This window comes from Triturus cristatus, chromosome 1_2 (assembly GCF_964204655.1).
Source record: "Triturus cristatus chromosome 1_2, aTriCri1.1, whole genome shotgun sequence".
Classification (NCBI taxonomy): domain Eukaryota; kingdom Metazoa; phylum Chordata; class Amphibia; order Caudata; family Salamandridae; genus Triturus; species Triturus cristatus.
Genome location: NC_140580.1, coordinates 256,789,145 through 256,809,625, shown reverse-complemented (window position 1 = coordinate 256,809,625; position 20,481 = coordinate 256,789,145). Strand labels below are relative to the sequence as shown.

The following is a 20,481-nucleotide window of genomic DNA, read 5'->3' as shown; positions in this document are numbered from 1 at the left end:
CAATGTATGATAAAAACTGTTAAGTTATTACTGTTCAAAATGTTTTTAAACTATTGGTACAGTATTTCCGTTTTGTCTTTCCCATAGACAAAGTTAAAAAACTTTGGAATGGATATCGTCCCAGAGAAGGAAACTAATACACTGAAATGTATTCTGTAATGTTCATGAAGTGCTTTATTCGACGATTAGTCATAAAAGCAAGGTCCATTGCTCAATAAATAACCAATTATAAAAAATTGTTAAAAAGCGGGAAGTTTTTCCCTCAAATATAAGGACCATAAAAAGAATAAAAACAGCAATAGTAAAATTTATAGACTCCTCTCGAGACTATATACCAATGTACAAATAATAGAAAATGTAACAAACCATTTTCAATCATTGCAGAGCCGCAATTACTTTTTCTCTTAAATATATACCAATGTGCAAAAGATGAAAAGGGAAATTAAACAATGCAATATTCATGAATTATAATGCCACAATCACCTTTGATCTAATTATCCATGCCCATCCTAAAAATTTGGCTGTAGCTATAAGCAGCGGTAACCATGTTTCGGTGCAAATTAATCTAAGTGCAACCTCACATTTTTGAGTGCCCAGAGCACGGCAGATAGGAGCCAGCCAAATGCGCCGTGGAATTATGTATGCTGAACACACAAATAGCAAATGGGTCAAACACTCTGTGAGTACATGGCAAAAGGGGCAGGACTTGTCAACTATTGTCCCCCAACTTGCTGTGAAGGACTTAACCGGCAATGTACCCACTCTTAGTTGGAACAACAGCTTTCTATCAAAAGGCTTTGTAATAATATCCCAGTAAACTTCTAGCCTTTGTGATGGTTTTGCCATCAAAAATTGGCCTGTCAAGGTCGATGGGACACTATTCCTGAAAGTGTTGGCTTCCACCCATCCCCAGTATCTTTCCTTCAGCTGGACTTTCGATGGAAACCAGATATTTTCAGGAGTCTCCCAAAGTGCGACCATGCCAATGTTTCCTAACATCGATCTGACGTACTGTAACCATTTAATTTTCTTAAATTGGTCAGCTCTTATTAGGTCTTTAAAACCCTCAGCATATGAAGACAATTCTGGGGTTGACCAAATTCTTCGCCAGTACAATAGAGGACATAGTCTGGCACTGTCGGCCAATGCCTTCCTACCTAAGTCACTAAGTAATGGCAATGCTGGTGTACTTTGCGGAAGATTAGTAATTTTTGTAAAAAATTATTTATTTTCAGCTACAGTCAATTTAGAGAGGTTTTTATATCCCCATAACTCTGCCCCATAAAGGACTGCACTGACAACTTTCATATTGTAAATAGTCACGACTGGGCTAACCGGTTTTGTAAAAGATGTATTAAACTCGGCTATAAAGGTACCAGCTAGATGACGATGTTTCAATGTGGCCATATCCAGTTGCTTACCCCATTTCATATCCCTCTGTATGACGACCCCGAGATATGTGTATTCTTTTACCTGCTCCAGCGGGCGCTTGTTCAGCAGCATCGTTCCTCTAAAGGATCTGTGAGGATTAAATGTCATGTATTTTGTTTTAGAGACATTTATCTCTAATCCCTGCAGTTGGCAAAATTCCTCAAAAAGAGATGGGGCTCGCTGTAGGCCGCTCTGTGTTTTTGCAATTAGCAGAGTGTCATCGGCGAACATAAGAATCGGAATTCTTACACCCGCCAATTTAGGAGCATCCGTTGGAGTGTCTTCCAGGAATTTTACAACCCCATTAATAAAGATGGAAAACAAAGTAGGGGCCATCACACAGCCTTGTCTCACCCCTCTTTCTACTCTAAAAGGGGGGGTAACCTGGCCCTGACTTCCCCACCTAATTTTTGCATAAGTATCCTGGTGGAGTCTAGCTATGAGGGACAATAGAGTATGGGGCATCTTCAGGTCTTGCAATACTCTCCACAATCTATTGCGGGAAACAAGATCAAAGGCTGATTTCAGGTCTACAAAGGCAGCATACAAGCTGCCTTTTTCCAATACCACCGTTTTCCAATAAAGTAATGTACAACGAAAGGTTTGATCAATAGTACTTGTGCATGCCCGGAAACCAGCCTGAAAGGATGATAAAATATCTTGTTCGCTAATCCAATCCTGGATTTTATTTAACACCAGGCGTCCCATGATCTTCTGGGATGAATCGATTAAACTTATCGGTCTGTAGTTCCCAGGTAATGAATTATCACCCTTTTTATATATTGGGATTATCTCAGCTCCTTTCCATGACTCTGGTACCGACAGACCTTTAGCAATTTCTTTCATTAAAGTCAGGATATATCGGTTCCATTTGTCTTTATTGGAAAGGAATATATCAGCTGGAATTCCGTCAGGACCTGACACTTTACCACCCGACAAAGTGCACAAAGCAGTGTTGACATCAGCTTCATTAAAAGCCGGACCATCATAATAGGTGTATGAGAGCTCAGACGTCTCCCTATCATCTAAACCACCAGCGTATTGGGATTGAAAATGCTTTACCCATTAGTCTTGGCTTACATGGTTTATCGGCTCTAGGGGACAACTCTCTCTGCCCCATTTTACCACATCCCAAAATACTTTTTGATTTTTGTTTTCACATGCCCTTTTTAAATCCTGCCATCTATTTTCGTTTTTTTGCTAAAGCCTGGGATTTCTTATATTTCTGCCTAGCTAGCCGGATCTTAGGCATGTCACCTTCCTTAATGGCTATCCCCAATGACTTACGAGCCTCCTAACAATCCGTGTTAAACCATTTACTTCCCCTCTTTTGATTGGTACCCTTATTTTTAAAGGTTTTATAAAAGTAAGAACGAAGATGGGTAAAAAACTCAACATGAAACCCAATAATCATTTCTGGAGGTGTCGAATTAGCCACAAGATCCTCCAAGTCTACTACTGCCTTATCTACATCTAGGGAAATCCTATCTAGGATTTCTGGCTTTACTAGTAGATTTGCCCATTTCAATCGTCTCATATTATTTGTGGGAACTAAATCTAGAGTTATCAGTTCCCCACTAGATTGGAGGGCGCCTTTTTCGACCACTACCTCAAAAACTACAGATAATGGGTTGTGGTCGCTTTCGACACGGTCAACTACATTCATGTCCTTTAGCACATACCAAAACTGGCAATTAATTAGTATATAGTCAATACGGCTATGGCTGAAGCCATTATTAAAAGTACATGCGGCATCTCTATCGGACTGAGTTCTGCCATTTGTGGCCCTTAGTCCTTTCTGCATACAGAGAGAGTTCATCTGGACCACTACATCCGTCCAATTCTTTACCGGTTTTAAATCTAGTTTCGGAATTCTACAAAAATCATCTTCAGTATCGTAGAAATTAAAATTACCATTTAAAAGGGGTTCAAAGGTCATATTAAAATCGCCTGCTAAGATTACATCAGTACCCCTAGAATGTTGATCGAGGAGAATACTCAGAGCTACTAACACCTCAGATTTCCTTCCCTTAGTCCCCCTTGCATAGATGTTATAAACATCCAATTGTTTGCCCACTCCCCACATCAGCCTAATCACTAATATGTCCTTATTACTGGACTCAAGGACCTGAATCTCAAAGCCAGCATCCTGGCGCACCCAAGATGTCAAGCCTCCTGAAGATCTGCCCTTTCCTCCAGCAATTGCGGAAACATAATAATTTAGAAACCTTGCGCAATGGATTGTAATGTATCTAAACGGTTAAAGACTATAAAAAACTATGTGGTGAAGTGAACAATTGTGTCTGTAACTTTAATATTTAAATAATAACAACAAGTCCCGAATTAAAAATAATAATGGCAATGGCCTTTAAGATGAAAAAACATTTTTGGCCTTGTACGAAAGTGGCTTTTTGAAATGTAGGGTAGCTGGACACACCATGCATTTAACAAAGTGAAAAATGATCAGATATTTGCCAAGCTGTCTTATCGCAGGTCATGATTTTTCAGCACCACAATCAACAATGCGTATTTAATTAACAAGGTGCTAGATTGTCCATGAATGGCCAGCTGAAAATGTGTGTCAGGTTTTTGGAAATGCTGACAGAGCTAAGGTCTAAAGGAGGATGTGTGACACACCGTCCTCTGTAGTCGGTTAGGTTAGTGGGGTCTATAAAAAAATTAAAGTGTTCTGAAAAGAAGTGAACTGCTTCCTAAAAGAGTATTTCCTGTATCAGGACAAAAGTCTATCTACGAACTAATATCAGCACTTTTCAGGTGGAGAATTGACTAGTATCTCTAACTGCTGGGTCTGTGATTGTAGGCAAAAGGGGAGAGTAGGCAATATTAGATTGTTAAGTTATCAGCCCCTTCAATCAGTTTTGTGAATGTGCTTTCTTGCTCAATGGACAGAGTTTCCTAAAACCTTCTTTATATTACTCCATAAACAAGCTTACTCTTTTGTTTTTTAAACATCTCCTCTATTTAACTTTCGAAATTCTACAAATTACTGTAGTAACCGTGTATTGCTTTCCTGTTGCTGTAATAGTTTTTTTAAGCAGTAGGGAGTTCTTGAAGATATCTAGCAAATCTGTAAATGGCAATGTTGAATTTTCAAAACCAGTAAACATGCAGAACAATGTCACAAAAGATACAGCACCAGTTTGAACTGGTGAGCTAGTGAAGCATCAGACTAGCACTAACTGGTCTGACTGGCAGAGAAGCATATGTAATAGCATATGCATATGTAATAGCCTTTCAAGGATCTAGTCTCGAAGTAAGAGTCCAGTACAGTTGCTGACCCCTGGCACCCTCACATCTATTTGTGGGAAATATTGGATTAGGTTTATTCTCTCCATAGGCATTAAAGTTTCCCTTCAGAAAATTATGAAATGTACCCTGACATGTGGCAAAATGCCTCAGATGCTTATAAACATTGTTGATAAACATTGACAACATGATTACCTTAGAAACATTTAGTAACCAGATTGTTCAAATTAATTATTCAATCTTAAATTTATTCACAAATGCCCTGACTTTGCAACTCTCAAGCCCATGGCCATTTAACCCGTTATCGATGAAGATTGTATACTTGGGAGGCACACCATAACTTCCAGTAGTGCTTGTGTTAAATCTTCAACTAAATTAATGTTCAACCAAGTGAAAAGTAAAACTTGAGTATTTTTGACTGCTGATCTTAAATGTACTAGCATAAGATACAAGTCAGAGGCTAGGGTTGAGGACAATACTATTGAAGATCAAGATTTTATTTGAGCAACAGTGTTAATGATGTCTGGCTGCGAGAGTGATGTTGTTCATTAAAGGTGATTTCTGTAATGTAATGGGTTTTGAGCAGGGAAATTAAAAAAGCCAGAATGCTCCTATTTCAGTATCAAGCTCAGAATTTCAGTGAGTGAAATTAAGATGTGGAATTTCTTTGGGATTTATATTTTGCTTGCAACAGTGTACTACTCTCGAGGACTGCCCAAGCACTGTTAAACCCACTATGGGCATGTACGCAGAGGGTTCAGTTTGACTTGTGAGGAGTGAGTAGTTGGGGAGTGTGAGGTGCCAACACGTGCCTAAATATAAATGTAATAGTACTTGAAAATGCACTGATCTTTCTCTAGGATGTGGCTATGTTATAAGTTTGATAAAATAATGAGAATGAAAGAATGGTAAAAACAAAAAATAAAAAAAACTTCAAAACCTCAAAGATTAATAATGTAGAGCAGATAAACGTGCACTTGGACTATCTGGTCCAGTTGACTAGAGCTGTGGCCATTTCATTTAAGACAAAGATGAGCACTTAGCAGGGAAAACCCTAAGTTGTACATAGAGGGGATCAGCCCCCAGGGCCACTTAAAGTCATGAAAAAGACACATTTGACAATGCACAGGTGCTATGGGCCTGTATGTGTCTTTTACTGCCAAAGAAGTGTTTGGAATAAAGGTACAAAATTCAAAGCGCTATAGGGACTACAATTTTAGCCATTAGCAGTTCGAATGTCACTTAGTGATCAAGAAATAAGCGCTAGATGCAAACAGAAACAAGAGTTTGGGTTTCTGACTAACCTGTTTATAACTTAAAACCACAATTTCACTTCAATATGAAGAAGGTAATTCGCACCACTAGATGGCGGTTGCCCGCATTTGAGCCTGTGGAGGCGGGGCTGCGGATCGGTGCGAGTGAGGGGAGCCTCCGGAACGCTGAACTGCCGGAGGAGGCCTATTTGAACCCCCCCACCCCCCGAAGGCTGCACCGAGTCAACACACGACTGAAAGAGGCGAGGCGGTGAGATCCGTGGGCCAGGTGCAGCGTCACTGTGCAGGGTCCTCTGGAGACCGGACACCGATAGCTGATGTGGTGAGGCCTGCAGAGGCGACACGGCAAGGCGCTAGGCGGAGGAGTGATGGATACCTGCGAGCCCGGAGAGGTGCGGTAGGTGGAGCGGAGCCTTTGACAGCATTGCTTGCGGGCTGGGGGTGCTCGGCTGGGCCTGGACACCCCAATATACTGGTGCGGGTGAGGTCCAGGCGCGGCCTGGTCGGTCGAGGCGCTGGATGGGGGTCCGGTCTGCTGCTGCATGGCAGAGCGCTTGTCTGGTCGGACTAGTCTGTGAGCCCTGGGGTGCTTAACTGGCCATCGCAGCAGTAGTCTGGCCTGCCTAGATGGCCGGACTCAGCTGTGGTGCTGTTGGTGCTCTGGGCGCGCGAATTGCAGGCTGGCTCGGGCTCTGCGTGGGGGCTGTGATACTGCAGGTCCCTAGGAGAGCTGCTTTTCGCTGAACTGCACTGCCTATCACAAGAGGATCAATCAAAGGAGAAAATACTGGCAGGGCCATTGGAACCGGACTTCCCTGCCCGATATCGTAATGGGTAGTGTGGTGCTGCTTGATGTGAGTTAGTGCCACACAGCGCTGGTGCAGGGGTTACATCTACTACGGACACTGTCACCAGATCTTTGGGTGTGGCGCACTGGCATCTTGAACTGAATATACCCAGGGATCAATACTTGCGCTATCACACCTGCTGGTTACTTGAGATGGCTCTGTCTAGCTTTATCATTTGGGATCTATGGACTTTGAGAAAATACGAGCCGTCTGATTGCCATCACTAATATACAGTTGGGGGCGGTAGTTCTGAGCTGAGTGACTTACAGTGTCTGCTTAGCTATACGCTGGTGGTGCACTTATTCATTATGGGCAAGCCTGACACCAAACAACCGAAATTGCATTTTGAATCCAAGCGTAGCACTCGTGCAGCCGAGGCCATGGGGGATCAGAATCCGGCGCAAGGTGCCCCGGACACTGTGGAAAATCAGGAGGACGACACCAGATCCATCCTTCTTGAATTGCGCTCAGGGCTAAAGACCATTGATAGCAAGATTGATGTGCTCACTTCTAGCCTAGACGTTGTAAAAAAGAAAGTGGACACTCACGAACATCGCCTGGATGTTCTGGAAAACAGGTTGTCAGACACTCAGGACTCCCATGTGGAGTCACGCACCCAGATACTACAGATGGAATAAATCTTAGAGATAATTAAAGCCAATAATGAGGATTTGGAGGCGCGGTCTGGGCGCAATAACCTCCGCATAATGGGTCTGCCGGAATCCACGGCTATTTCAAAAATGGAAACATACATAGACAACCTTCTGCGTGAGCGGTTTGGTCCAGTTTTGTCATCCGTAATGATTGCGGAGAGTGCGCACCGCTCTCTAGGCCCTAGACCTAAACCGCTCCAATCCAGAAGACTCGGACTAGATATAATGACTTTATAATATAATATGCATGATTCATGGTTAAATGCAAATGTTGGTCACAGAGGGTTTTTTTCTTTTTTTGAGAGCACTGTTCAATGATGACAAATAGTTTTTCTTGTTTTTACATTGTTCTGCTGCATAATATTAGTTATTCTACATGGGTATACGTGGCATTTTAGATGCCACCGTAATCAATGAAGGCCGTTGTATAGGTGGGCTACATAACGTCAGCCTGGCACCCTCACCGCCTGGTGAGTGTACGCTGCCGTTCCCTCCCCCCCGAGCGGGTGTTCCCCTTTTGTGGGTTGAATGGGAGTTTGGGACAGTGAAAGGGAAGGGGGTGGGAATTGTTCTCGACCTAATTGGAAGGTTAGAGTGGGTGGGGGTACAGGAAGGGGGGGGCGGAATGTTGAATTGTTTTTTGTTTGTTTGATTTGTATATCATGGACATTTAAAGCGAGAGTCGAGATCTATCATTATCTTGTTTTGTGGTACAATGTCGTTGCGTTGCTATGCTGGGCTGTGACAGTTGCTCTGTATACTGCATATGCTGACACAGTAGATGGGTGATCGGTACAGACTATTGACTTGGAATGTGCGGGCCTAAATTCTCCCAAGAAGATTTGACAGATTCTAGCCTACTTATCCCATCATGATCTCCAGGTCGCTCTGCTGCAGAAAACACATTTAACGAAATACACGGAGCAGGAGGTTGCTAGCAGGTGGGCGGGTTATAGACTTGCTTCTTCCTACTCGTCCTATGCCAGAGGAGTATTGATTATGATTAAGAGAGGAGTTGTGTTTACTCCGCTCCAGACACATATCGCTGCAGAGGGACGCTGTGCTATGGTACAGGGAAAATTGGGAGGCACCCTGGTGACTATTGTGAACATGTATGGTCCGATTGTGGATGATCCTGAATGTTTTTTGAGGATGTGTGGTAAGCTAAGAGAATGGCCAGATGCGGTAGTACTGTGGGGGAGGAGACCTTAACACATATCTGGATCCGGACCACTGTTGAACCGGACCCCCAGGGTGGCTCAGACTGTGCGTAATGCTATGCTAGAGTTCAGACTACGAGATGTGTGGAGAATTCGCAATGCGTTGGTGAGAGAGGGTACCCATGCTACACCTTTATGTAATAGTTGGTCTAGGTTGGACTATTGGTTGCTAGGGGAGGAGGGATCTGATTGGGTGTCAGAGATTACTACTTTACCGCGCACTCTTTCAGACCATAACCCGGTGCTCCTCGACATAAACATCCCAACTGCGATACATTGTCCCTGCACATGGCGACTGCGATCGGAGGCATTACTAGATCCAGTATATGAGACAACGATAAGGGAGGCGATAACACAATATTTTGAGCTTAATAGAGAATCTGTGGATAGTGCCTCTACATTGTGGGAAGCCTTTAATGTGACTATCAGGGGAGTGTGTATCAGTACCACGGCGGGCATTCTGAAAGATCTTAGGACACAATTAGCTACAATAGAAACTGCCCTGTGTGATTTGGAACGTGCTTATAACACCACCCCTTTGGCTGATATTCTCTGCCGTATGCACGAGCTAAAACGGGAATATGATACCATTGCTGACAATGAAGTGAGATATATGTCGTGTAGATACACTGCTCGTAGATATGGTGAGGGAGGGAGACCAGGTCGCGCGTTGGCGAATAAAATAAGAGACCGTCTGGAGCAACCTCATATTGACAAGATTACTGACTCAAGGGGAACGGAACATTACCATCCACTTACTTTTACCGAACAGTTTCGTGTTTTCTATGCGGAGCTCTACACATCCGGGGGGGGGGGGGGGGGGGGAGGCCGCGGAGTCGGAAATGGAGGGCTACCTAAAGGACGTTGTGTGTGCCTGGCTATCGGACGGTCACAGGAAATACTTGAGTTTACCGATTGATGCAGAAGACATTAAGACAGCAATATTAGCTATGTCTAACGGGAAGGCACCGGGTCCAGATGGGCTTAGGGTGGAATTTTATAAAGCTTACGCGGATCAGGTGGTCCCCTACCTACTGGAGATGTTTGCGGAAGCCCACGAGTCTGGGATTCTGCCGCCGTCGCTTCGACAGTCAATGATAATAACACTGCTTAAAAAAGAAAAGGCTCCGGACAGATGTGAGTCGTACAGACCTCTGTCGCTCATTAATATTGATGCCAAAATTCTTGTAATAATTTTAGGCATTAAATTACAACCGCTGATGTCGTGCTTGGTGTTACCGGACCAGCCGGGTTTCATACCTGACCGCTCTACCTCACACAATTTACGAACTATTTTTTCCATGCTACATGTACTGGAGCCGAGCTTGCCCGCTGCGGCGGTCCTACTAGACGCAGCCAAGGCCTTCGATTCCATAGAGCGGAAATATATGTTTTTTGTGTTATGGCGCATGGGCTCATACAATGGGTTATGCTACTGTACATTGAACCCTCGGCTAGAGTGCGATTTGGAGGCCTCACTTCGGACCAATTCCCTATTCAGAGGGGCACTCGTCAGGGCTGCCCCTTGTCACCGCTGCTTTTCGCTATAGCACTTGAACCTTTGGCGTGTGTCATCAGACAAAGGCATAGAGAGACAGCTCTGAATTTTAATTATCGCCCGGTAGCCATTTCATTATATGAGGATGACATGGTACTGTTTGTACGAGAGCCGTTGCGATATCTAGCACAGTTACTACGAGAATATGTTCGATTCTGCCGGATGTCGGGACTGGCGGTGAATTGGGAAAAGTCCATTGTCATACCTCTGACAGAGATTACACATCCACCCGACATGGACTACCCACTTGAATGGTCTGTCGATCCGGTTAAATATCTTGGGGTCTGGGATCATCGGGATCCGGACGTAGTCATACATGAAAACTATGGTCGGGCATGCGCTAGATTGGATCAGCAGGTAGATACCTGGGTGGCCTTGCCATTATCGCTAGCGGATCATATTGCTTTAATAAAGATGGTGGTACTTCCGCGTTTTCTATATCTATTTTTGAACATCCCGATTGTTCTAACGAAGGTATTCTTCACTAATCTTCGCAAGGCCCTTCTTCGATTGGTCTGGGGAGGGAAGTATGCCAGGGTGAGCTTGTCAGTCCTTACCAGCGAGTATGAGCAGGGAGGATTTGGGGCCCCAGATTTTTATGTGTACTATTTAAGCGCACAGGCTCAATATCTATACTATTGGGTGAGACCGCATGCCCACATGCCACATGTTGCAGTGGAGGAGGGAGATGTCAGTCCGATACCGCTGCATAGTATTGTTACACACACGAGTCATGGAATTCCGAAAAACGAAATTAATGCGGGAGACGCGACGACTGCGGCATGGCAAGAGATTGGATGGTTAGCACGTAAATTGTCCCTCTACGCACCGGCTCTGCATATAGAATACCATGCTGCGCTATCAGTGACACATGAGGTGCCTTCAATGAGGCTTCATAAAGAAGCAGGTCTTCAGCTCATGCAGGACTTGTATCCGGAGGGATCGTTCCACACACCAGATACTTTGCAGTATATAAGCAATCCCACCTTGCTGTTTCGATTCGCGATACATAGACTTAGGCATGCAATCAGAGCGCATTATGTAACTTACCCCCTTGAGCCTCCTACGTTGCTATCGTTACAGTTTGCACTAACGGTTCCCACCAACAAGAAATTAGTCTCCAGATTATATATAATGATAAAGTCAGAATGTGGTGATATACCTATTGGGAGCTGGGAGAGATGGAATGACTGCTTACCCGCCCCGATATTAGAAAAAGACTGGAGGTACATATGCGGACTGACGGGCATTTTGGTCATGAATGGGAACCTGCGGATCATTCACTTTAAATGTATACACCAAACTTATTATACACCATTGAGGTTGCATAGATATGGCTTGCGTGACTCAGATTGCTGTGAGAGATGTGGGCAATGTGGCGCAGACTTTATCCATCTCGCTTGGGGATGTCGCAAAGTGGCTGAATATTGGGTACTAGTAGTACGAGATCTTGGGGAAATGACTGGGTTAGAACTGCAGTGTATCCCGACTGTCTGTTTGCTGTGTTGTGTTCCGCAGTTAAAAGGGGTGTGTGGTAGATTTGTGAGGCTGGCACTGCTTCTGGCAAAACGTAGGGTGGCTATCACATGGGGTAGCAGATGACCGCCGAAGGTTGATCACTGGCTCAAAGATCTTATATATTGCAAAGATAATAGTGAAACTTATGCAAAGGAACTGCTGGCAGTTTCACGTCCAAGAGGTATATGGGAGCCTCTGCAACAGTTCCTCCAGAGGAGAGCTGCTGAGGCGAGTGACTCAGACTAGACAGTGGATTGAGCACCAGCTGGTCTGCGAGTACGGTATAGGTGTAACGATATGTATCAATACATGTGATTTGATTAGACTCCATACTATTGATTAGGCACATTAGGGATATGTTCTTTTATTCTTATTGTTTCTTTTTTTGGGTTATTTATTGCTTAATTTGTTTTCTATTATTGTCACTGTTATGTAATCGCTGCACTATGGACTTCTATATCCGTTTATATGCGATGGAATTGTATAAAGGTGCGCAATTCTTTTTTTCATTATTGTTCCTTTGTATTATGTATGTTTTTTTTAGTTTGTAAAATGAAAACTCAATAAACAAATTGAGAAAAAAAAAACTTTTGACTTGTTCACGCTAGAGAAAAAGCATGCAGAAAGACATTGCTATTCAATATTTTGTTTTTGAACTCACAACGTAAGATAAGTGTTCAGTATATACTTTGGCATTTACTTATGAGGAGTTCAGTTCAGTTCCTAAACTTTATCCAACTTTGTTATAAAATCATAAAAGCACAATAGATAAAATACTATAGGCATTACAAATCAAATTACATGATTAGTTAATTCTACAAAATACACAACTAATTAACATCATAAAATGAATTCATACTAATTCAAAATTCCCCATTCATTATCTTATTCATGAACCAACCACTGACAATACAATTAAAATGATAAAATATAAGATATTTTTTCGATTTATATAGAGAAGTCTACTTCATAACATATGTTTTCCAAATGAGAAAATATATTGGTTAGCCAGTCAGTCAAGAAACTTTATTCGGTCAGTATTGACCATCAAAGTGCAAAAGTAGTGGATTCGCCAAAACATACAATATTTAACGTTGTTTCTGTACACAATGTTAGCTGACAGTAAGATATAATCATCATAAGAAAAGTTAAAATGGAAAAAAAAGATAGATTAAAAAAGAAGTAAGATAAAGATTAAAGTGAGAGACCCACACATGATGGAACCCATGCTAAATTTTACATTAAAGTTAGATAAAAAAACATGTACTGTCAATTAAATGTTATTAAAAAGGTGTGGCTAGTATCTATTGAGCACAGTTTCCACATTTTGGCTGAATAGCTCCTTGAATTAAAAACGACTAAACTTACAAATATATTAATGGGAAGAATCTTCATAAAAACAGAGTTAAAGCTTCACAAAAGTGAACTCCTGAAAAATATACTCAGGTGTAAATCTTGACAGAAAGGTAGAGACGGAAGAAAGGGCTAGTCCATATAGTGCAAGGGTACAATTATGCATAATTGTTACATACACGATACAGACGCTACTTAAAATTTTCAACACCAATGGAGAAGAAACAAGTGGTTGAATAGATAGGGCATAATACATGGATAAGAAGATCCACAACATTTCCCCGGTACTAAAAGCCCATAAAAAATGTATATATATATTGTTCGAGCACACAGTCATGATAACGTGCTTACTGATACTGGTGCTATTTATATATCATGCCCTATTGGTACATATAAACTAATGGGGCCAGGTATAGTAAAGGACTACAATGAATGGTTTACCCATTCTTCAACCTAAGTCTTCCGATAAGCCACATTTTCCCCAGAAATGTAGCTAATGCACAAGCTAGTAATGGCCTGGAGTCGTTTTTTAGGATACGCAATGCCTCTTGGTGACACTGAGTACCCATCTGCCTGCAGACAGGGGCTAACCACTTAAACCTCTGGAGTTTATACAGTGGGCATGGCAAAGAGAACATGGTTAACTGTCTCGTGAGCCCCTAAACAGTAGGGACAGCAGCGTGATGTGTCATCAGATCCCCGCTGCCAAGCAGCAGGAAATGAATTCAGAGGGAGAGTGCCAAATCTAAACTGTATGTAGAGCTTCCTATCACTTAGTATGGTGATAACCTCCATATACTGCTCATACATACTAAATAACTTGAATTCTAGGAATTCTGTTGTAAGGCGGCCACCTGTTAATGACATTTCTCTGATCTACCCAATTCCAGGAGCAGGTCTTAACGCACTCTCTGCTGGGTAACAAACTAATGTCAGACTGATCCCACAGACTCCCCAGGCCAACCTCAGAGAGGTATGTCTGGATGTTACTAAACCACCCAATTTCTTTGAAACGGTCTATGCTACAGACTTCAAGGGCAGCCATATAGAGGGAAAGCTTAGGTGTTTTTTTTCAGGCATAGCCAAAAAAGAAGAGGGCATAATCTAGCTTTGTCCACTATTGAGGGCCTGACCATGTCAAGCCTTAGGGAGAGGAGTGGAGTACTCTGTGGGAGAGAGCAGAGGGACCTCAGAAATTTATTTTCTATATGGAGAAGACCCTCAAGGTTGTCGAACCCCCAAAGTTCAGCTCTGTAAAGAGCAGAGCTTACCACTTTGTTTCTAAATTTGAAGCAATGCTGCTATTGGCCTGGTTTGTGAAGCCCGTGTTCCTTTAATAATGCCCCTGTGGTTTTCCTCTGATGAAGTGATCACTTCAAGATATGTTGTTCCCAGGACATTTTCTCCGTAAGCGTTACGCCCAAGTAATCAAAAGTGTCCACTCTCTCCAGAACAGTAGTTTGCCCTTGAAAGAATAATCTACAGAAGGACATAAAACGGTCAAGTAGCAGCTGTAAGCCACTGGGGTTTTGTGAGACCAGCAGGGTATCATCTGCGAACAGTAGAGTTGTATTTTTCACTCCCCACATTTTGGGGGCATCAGCGTGAACCTCTGCTAAAAGTACTTCACCACTCCATTTATCAACAGAGAAAAGAGGGTGGGCGCCAGGACACAGCCCTGGCGTACCCCTCCAGCAACTTTTATTGGATCTGACAGCTGCCCTTGGTCCCCCGATCGTACCCTTGCGTAGTTTTCCTTGTGTAACCGAATAAGAAGAGCCAAGATTTCAAGTGGGAGCCCCTCGTCACGTAAAACCTGCCATAATTTAGGCCTGGGTAGAAGATCAAAAGCTGACTAAGTCAATAAAAGCAGTGTACAGACTACCCTGTTCTAACAACACCGCCTTCCAGGCCAGCAAGGTAAAACGGAAAACTTGATCAACAGTGCTCACTTTCTTCTTAAACCACGCTTGGAAGGGGGATAATATGTTGTTTTCCTCCATACAGTCTGTGATTTTGTTAAGTAGAGTGCGAGAAAAAACCTTCTGAACGGCGTCAATTAGGCTGATTGGGCTATAGTTGGAGGTAAACAAAAGATCCCCCTTCTTACATACTGGGATGACTTCAGCTCCCTTCCATGACGGAGGTATCGAGTCCCTTCAGCAATTCTATTTGCTAGAGCCAGAATATAGTTAGTCCAGTTCGGGATGTCGCTCAGAAAAACATCTCCAGGTATGCAGTCAGGGCGAGGCGCTTTGTTTTTGATTATGGAGCAAATACTTTGCGTTATCTCTGCTGAAGAAAAAAGATTGGTGCATAGTTGGTTACTTCTAAAATCCATGAGGGGGCCTCCCGGGTCTAACACTTCCAATCCTGTGTAGACTGCTGAGAAATGATCATACCAGGCAGCTTCGGAGATGTTACTTGTCGGTGATTTTGATTTTTCAGCATCACCCCTTGTGACTAGCAACCAGAACAGCAGGAAGTCCTTCCTTTGGCAGGTGTCGCGAATTTGGAGCCAACGGTTCTCAGTCCACTCCTTTTTTGCTTCGGCCTGCGCTCATTTGTAATGATTCCTGGCCAGTCGTATCGCATCTACTTGGTTTGCTCCTATCGCGGCTGCTAACTCAAGCCACAGCTTCTTATACTTCGGGGTGAACCAAGAGAAGAGTGGTCTGATGGCTTCTTGCGAGACATTGGAAGATTAAAATAAGAAACTAAATCAGTAAACCAGGATGTATGAGTGGTCGTTCTTGCTGCAAGCTCGTCCTGCTTAGATAGTAAGTCACTAAGTTTGGTGGTACCGATCAAGAGTGCTTGGTTTATAGCTTCAATATATTGATTAGCAAAAGAAACTATCGAACAACATATTGCAACATCCTCCATACCACCCAAAAATAAAAAAAAAGCTGTTTTATTGCCACCAAAACTTCTATTCCTTAATAATGGTTTTAGGAAGCGTTCTTTAGGGGATACATAAAATCTGCAGAAAAAGTGAAATGTAGACTGTTCAGTCCCCTCGTCAAATGGGCAGGGCAATCCTTTACTCCATTCTGCCATATTTGGAAAAGCTACCATGCGTTGTACCAGAGCCAACCTAAAATGCATCACTATATAACGTGTCTTGTATTAGTTACAAAACTCAAATTCTGAGACAAGTCTAAAGTATGGTACAAGTCCATACTACTTTGAACAGTCAGTTTTTGGTTTTCTCTTTGCCTCTCCATGTTCCAATAGCAAATACTTCAATACCTTTTTCTGGAAAGACACAAAAGGATTTTCAAAAGATCAAGAGACACTAAATGACGGCAGACTGTTTCTTATATAGGCTAACCAAGGGATGTACATTGCATGGTTGAGAGCAAGACAGTCTTTCACAATATCTCAAGTAAGAAATTGCATGTAAAAAATAACAGGCTTTATGTAAATACTATCACCAAATAAGTGATTCACAATTCCTCGGAAGTAATACATGTTGAAATGGATTGTAGTAAACCTAGGAGGAGTCTTAAGAATTTGGTCTCTTGTATCGGAAATACCATATATGTAATATAGCTCAGTTCATTCATAATCTTTATTTTGATCATCAAGATCATAAAGACATCCACTTTATGTATGCAACCTTTTGGACCTGGTTCCCATATTTCTGCATAGTGGTGTTAACCATTTTTGCCGAGGAGCCTTATAGGCAGGGCAGACAATGAAAATATGTGAATAGGTCTCTGCATGTTCTACACATACATGACATCCACTAGCATTAGTGTTTTGCCATTTGTGAGTAAATGATTTTATTGGTAGTGAGCCCACCCGAAATTGAAAGAAGAGTCTTCTATCTCTTGGTTTAGATATAACATCCCAGTATGTTTCAAACTGGGGGCTGGGCTTAAACTCAATGAATTTGTCTGTCAGTGTTGAGCTCACAATGATTTGTGCGCTGTTCATTGCCACCATGGACCAATAAAGTTCCATCATAATTTTTTTCGAGGAGTTCTGTTGGCCCTCTGGGTCTTCCCATATTGACAAGTATGCTTTTCACTTTTTGTAGCCAGATAATCTTATGTGATGTGTCAGCTCCCCAAACATCTTTGAGTGCACTTGCATAGTGTGATAGCTCAGGGGTGGTCCATAGTCTCTGCCAGAACGCTATCGGGTAAAATCTTGCCATCTCGTCCAGACGATTGCAGCCTAGATCATAATATAATGGCTTAAGTGGGGTATCAGATGGAACCCCAGAGATGCCTCAAAAAATTGTTTTGGGCTTGGACTAATGGTAACAGATTATCAAAGTCGCTCACTAGGGCGCAGTTTGAACACTTTTGGAGTCAATATCTTAGATATCTTACCTGAGCTGAAAAAATACATCTTCATCCACAAATCCAAATGTGTCATGTAGTTTGGTGACTACCCCTGTAAAAACACGTTGCTTCTGTGGTGGAGTTTGTTGCTGATTTGATCGTGGAGCTGGATATGAAACCGTTATCTGTGTTGCTGGCTGAGGTGAGGACAAACCCAGACTTGTGGAGAGTGCTACTGCTGGCTGAAAAACAAACAAAATTACCTTCAAAATAACAACCTAAAACATATGGAATTATTAAAATGCCATCACCAATTTTATATGTATATGTTAGAGTTCACTTTATGTCCAAATTGTCAACAATACTGTTACAAAGTGACATTTACTTTCAGCGGCAATAGAAAATTGTAAATGTGCTCTAAAAGATTTAGTCGCCCATTTTTGCAGTTTTTTAATTTACAAGCAAGTGCACAAATTTAACAAAGAATTGCCTTATCTACCAGTAAGATGTTAGACAGGAAGGTGATGTAGCTTCAAAAACCCTTTTCAAATAGACCAAAGAAAGACTAGTCACATGTGCCAAGTGCAAATTACCTACGTTTTGCCATTACAAATGTCATCTTAGTATTAGGACAGGTTTGGTAACCATCACCATACACACCAATATTAACATTTAGACAAAGCCTGTAACACAAGAACATCTAGCACAACTTTCATTAAAGCTTAGATTGAGAAAAATAAAGAACATTAAAATATTTTCCAAAGCACCCGATTCAAAGAATCTGAAACTTCCTATTTATGGAGGCAGCTTTTTTCATTTCAGGGCCATAACAACTATAACAACATGCAGCCATTAGTCAGATTTGGCAACTATGGGAAGTTGCTGACTCTGTCACTTTAATAAGGCCACAGCAATGGTTAACTTTATGCCAATGTAGCCAGGAAAACAGAACCCTGTAGAATTTAATCAAAAAAGAAAAATGTGTCCCAATATTGCAAACTCAAACCAGGTAAGATTGAACCTCTTCCAAAAAGTTGGCATGTGGATCAGGTAAAAGTAATAAAAAATACAGTCTGAACCAAAACATAGATAACAGTATCTGACAGTTAAATCTATAGCTAAGCATAACAAACAATATGTTATGATGGTTAAGCTGTCTGCTATATTGTTATAATTGATTTGCTTTTTAACCAAAAGGTCCGGGAACGGGCCACGGGTAAAAGACCTGCAAAAGTGTGACTTCTGTGGATTCTGCGCCGCTTGGGCTAAAATCTTCATTTTTAGGCACAAACTATTATTCTATAGAGAAACATAAGACTTACACCCAATCTGTTTGGACTCCCCAGGCGGAAAATGCCCAGCTGTCTCCGATTCAGCACACAGCTAGCAATGCAAAGATTCACAGGAAAACCACGTCTAGAGGAGTGGCCCCAGCCCTTGAAATCTACAACACTAAGGCTATGGGATTGATCATGTATGGAGCAGAACTATAGGGTTGCACAAAAACAAAGTCTCTCAATAGTCAAACACAGGTTTTAATATCTTCGTTAAATCTCCTAGTGAGTACTCCATTAACCCCTCTTTTCCTTGATCTGACCCAAAGAATGGTCTCTCATAAAATTGAGTGTCGACTTTTAACTTTCTGGCACCAGTTTTGGTCTACTCCAGCCCTCAAACCCTACGGGTGGACATGGCTGTGTGCTGTCAAGGTCTTATTCTAGAAAATGGGGAAGGAATTTCATTGGCCCTCTCTGGAGAATCTCTGTACGATCACCGAGCATGGTTAGAAGTGATTTTCTGGGAGCGTGTCAATGTAAAAACTGCGGTGCACAGCAAGGGTACACTATCTTTAACTTTTATTGATTTTAAACCCAGTGCGCAGTACGGGCACACAATTGATGAAATTGTTCCTCCACGGGCAAGAAAACTATACTTAAAATTCAGGGATGGATATTTAGCTGTCAAAGTTTTTAGCAGCAAATGGCACACAAAGGGAGTGGTTGATGACCTGTGTCCTGAAAGCTGAGGGGGTTCTGAATCACTTACCCATGTACTGTTTTTTTGCCACTCGTTTAAGCATGTCAGAGTGAAGTGGATTATGCCCCTCTGTAGAACCCTGGGCACCAGAAAGAATCAGGAGGTGTTCAGATTGCTGAAAACTGACACAAGTAGAGTAGTGGTCTTTGTTTTGGCCAAATTCTTAATGGCCATGTGGATAAGATGCTTAACATGTCTGTAACAGCAGCCTTCACTCTGATAGCCCACTGCGTGCTTCGGAATTTGATGGTCAATTTCGGAGGAAACCCAGAAAGGAGATTTGCATAAACCTTCCTCCCCACAAAAGTGTTCGTTCCCTGTACTGGACCCTAGTGGTAGTTGCCTAGGTATCTTTCCCCTTTGTTGGTTTGCATAGTGTATGTATCAATATTAGTTACTTGATTTCACTCTTGTTTTTTTAGGCATGTATGTTTACCGAATTTTGCAACCAGTAGACTATTGTTTATTACGGCTTATAGGGTCCTCTTTATTGGCTGATAGAGTATATGTGGTGCTGCTCATTTTCCTGAATTCCCCTTTCCTTGTGCTGCTAATAAGATGTTTTTGTCAATAGCCCTCTCTGTTTTATATTCCAAACTTTTCAGGGGCTTTCTATTATATAGTAGCTGCCATTCTTTGGATTTTAAAGCATGTCCTTTAAAGGTTTTATGCACTTTTAAATATTTGTGAAGCTTGTGCTAAATATTTATCATCCTGGTGATCGGAATAAAGTTTTTGATGAGAAAAGAGAAACAACCACACATCTCAAGTCCTCAAAATCCCAGGAAACAAGGAATTCATCTCTATCATCTATGAAAACCAACAAGGCTGATACCATTTAGAGAATCTCACCCTGCGAAGACTAATCCTGTGCCACCCAAGCTGCTGAACACCACAAGGCACCACTTCACCCCCTTGGTCATGGGCCCCCAAGCCCTGATCCTGCCCCATGTACTTCTAACGTTGCTCAATGGTTACTGAGGTTACCCGTACTGCCGCTGTTAGGAAGCTCCGCCTGCCATGCGTA

At 42.2% G+C, this 20,481-nt stretch overlaps 1 protein-coding gene across 5 annotated transcripts in view; it reads right to left on the bottom strand.

Annotated features, from left to right (window-relative positions):
- CCAR1 (cell division cycle and apoptosis regulator 1) overlaps window positions 1–20,481 on the bottom strand; it is a 2,209,777-nt gene that overhangs the window by 1,768,355 nt on the left and 420,941 nt on the right. For all 5 annotated transcript variants that reach the window (XM_085603559.1, XM_085603560.1, XM_085603562.1 and 2 more), the window contains one exon: window positions 17,466–17,659. In XM_085603559.1, coding sequence (XP_085459685.1) covers window positions 17,466–17,659 — 194 coding nt within the window. The remainder of the gene's footprint in view (window positions 1–17,465; window positions 17,660–20,481) is intronic.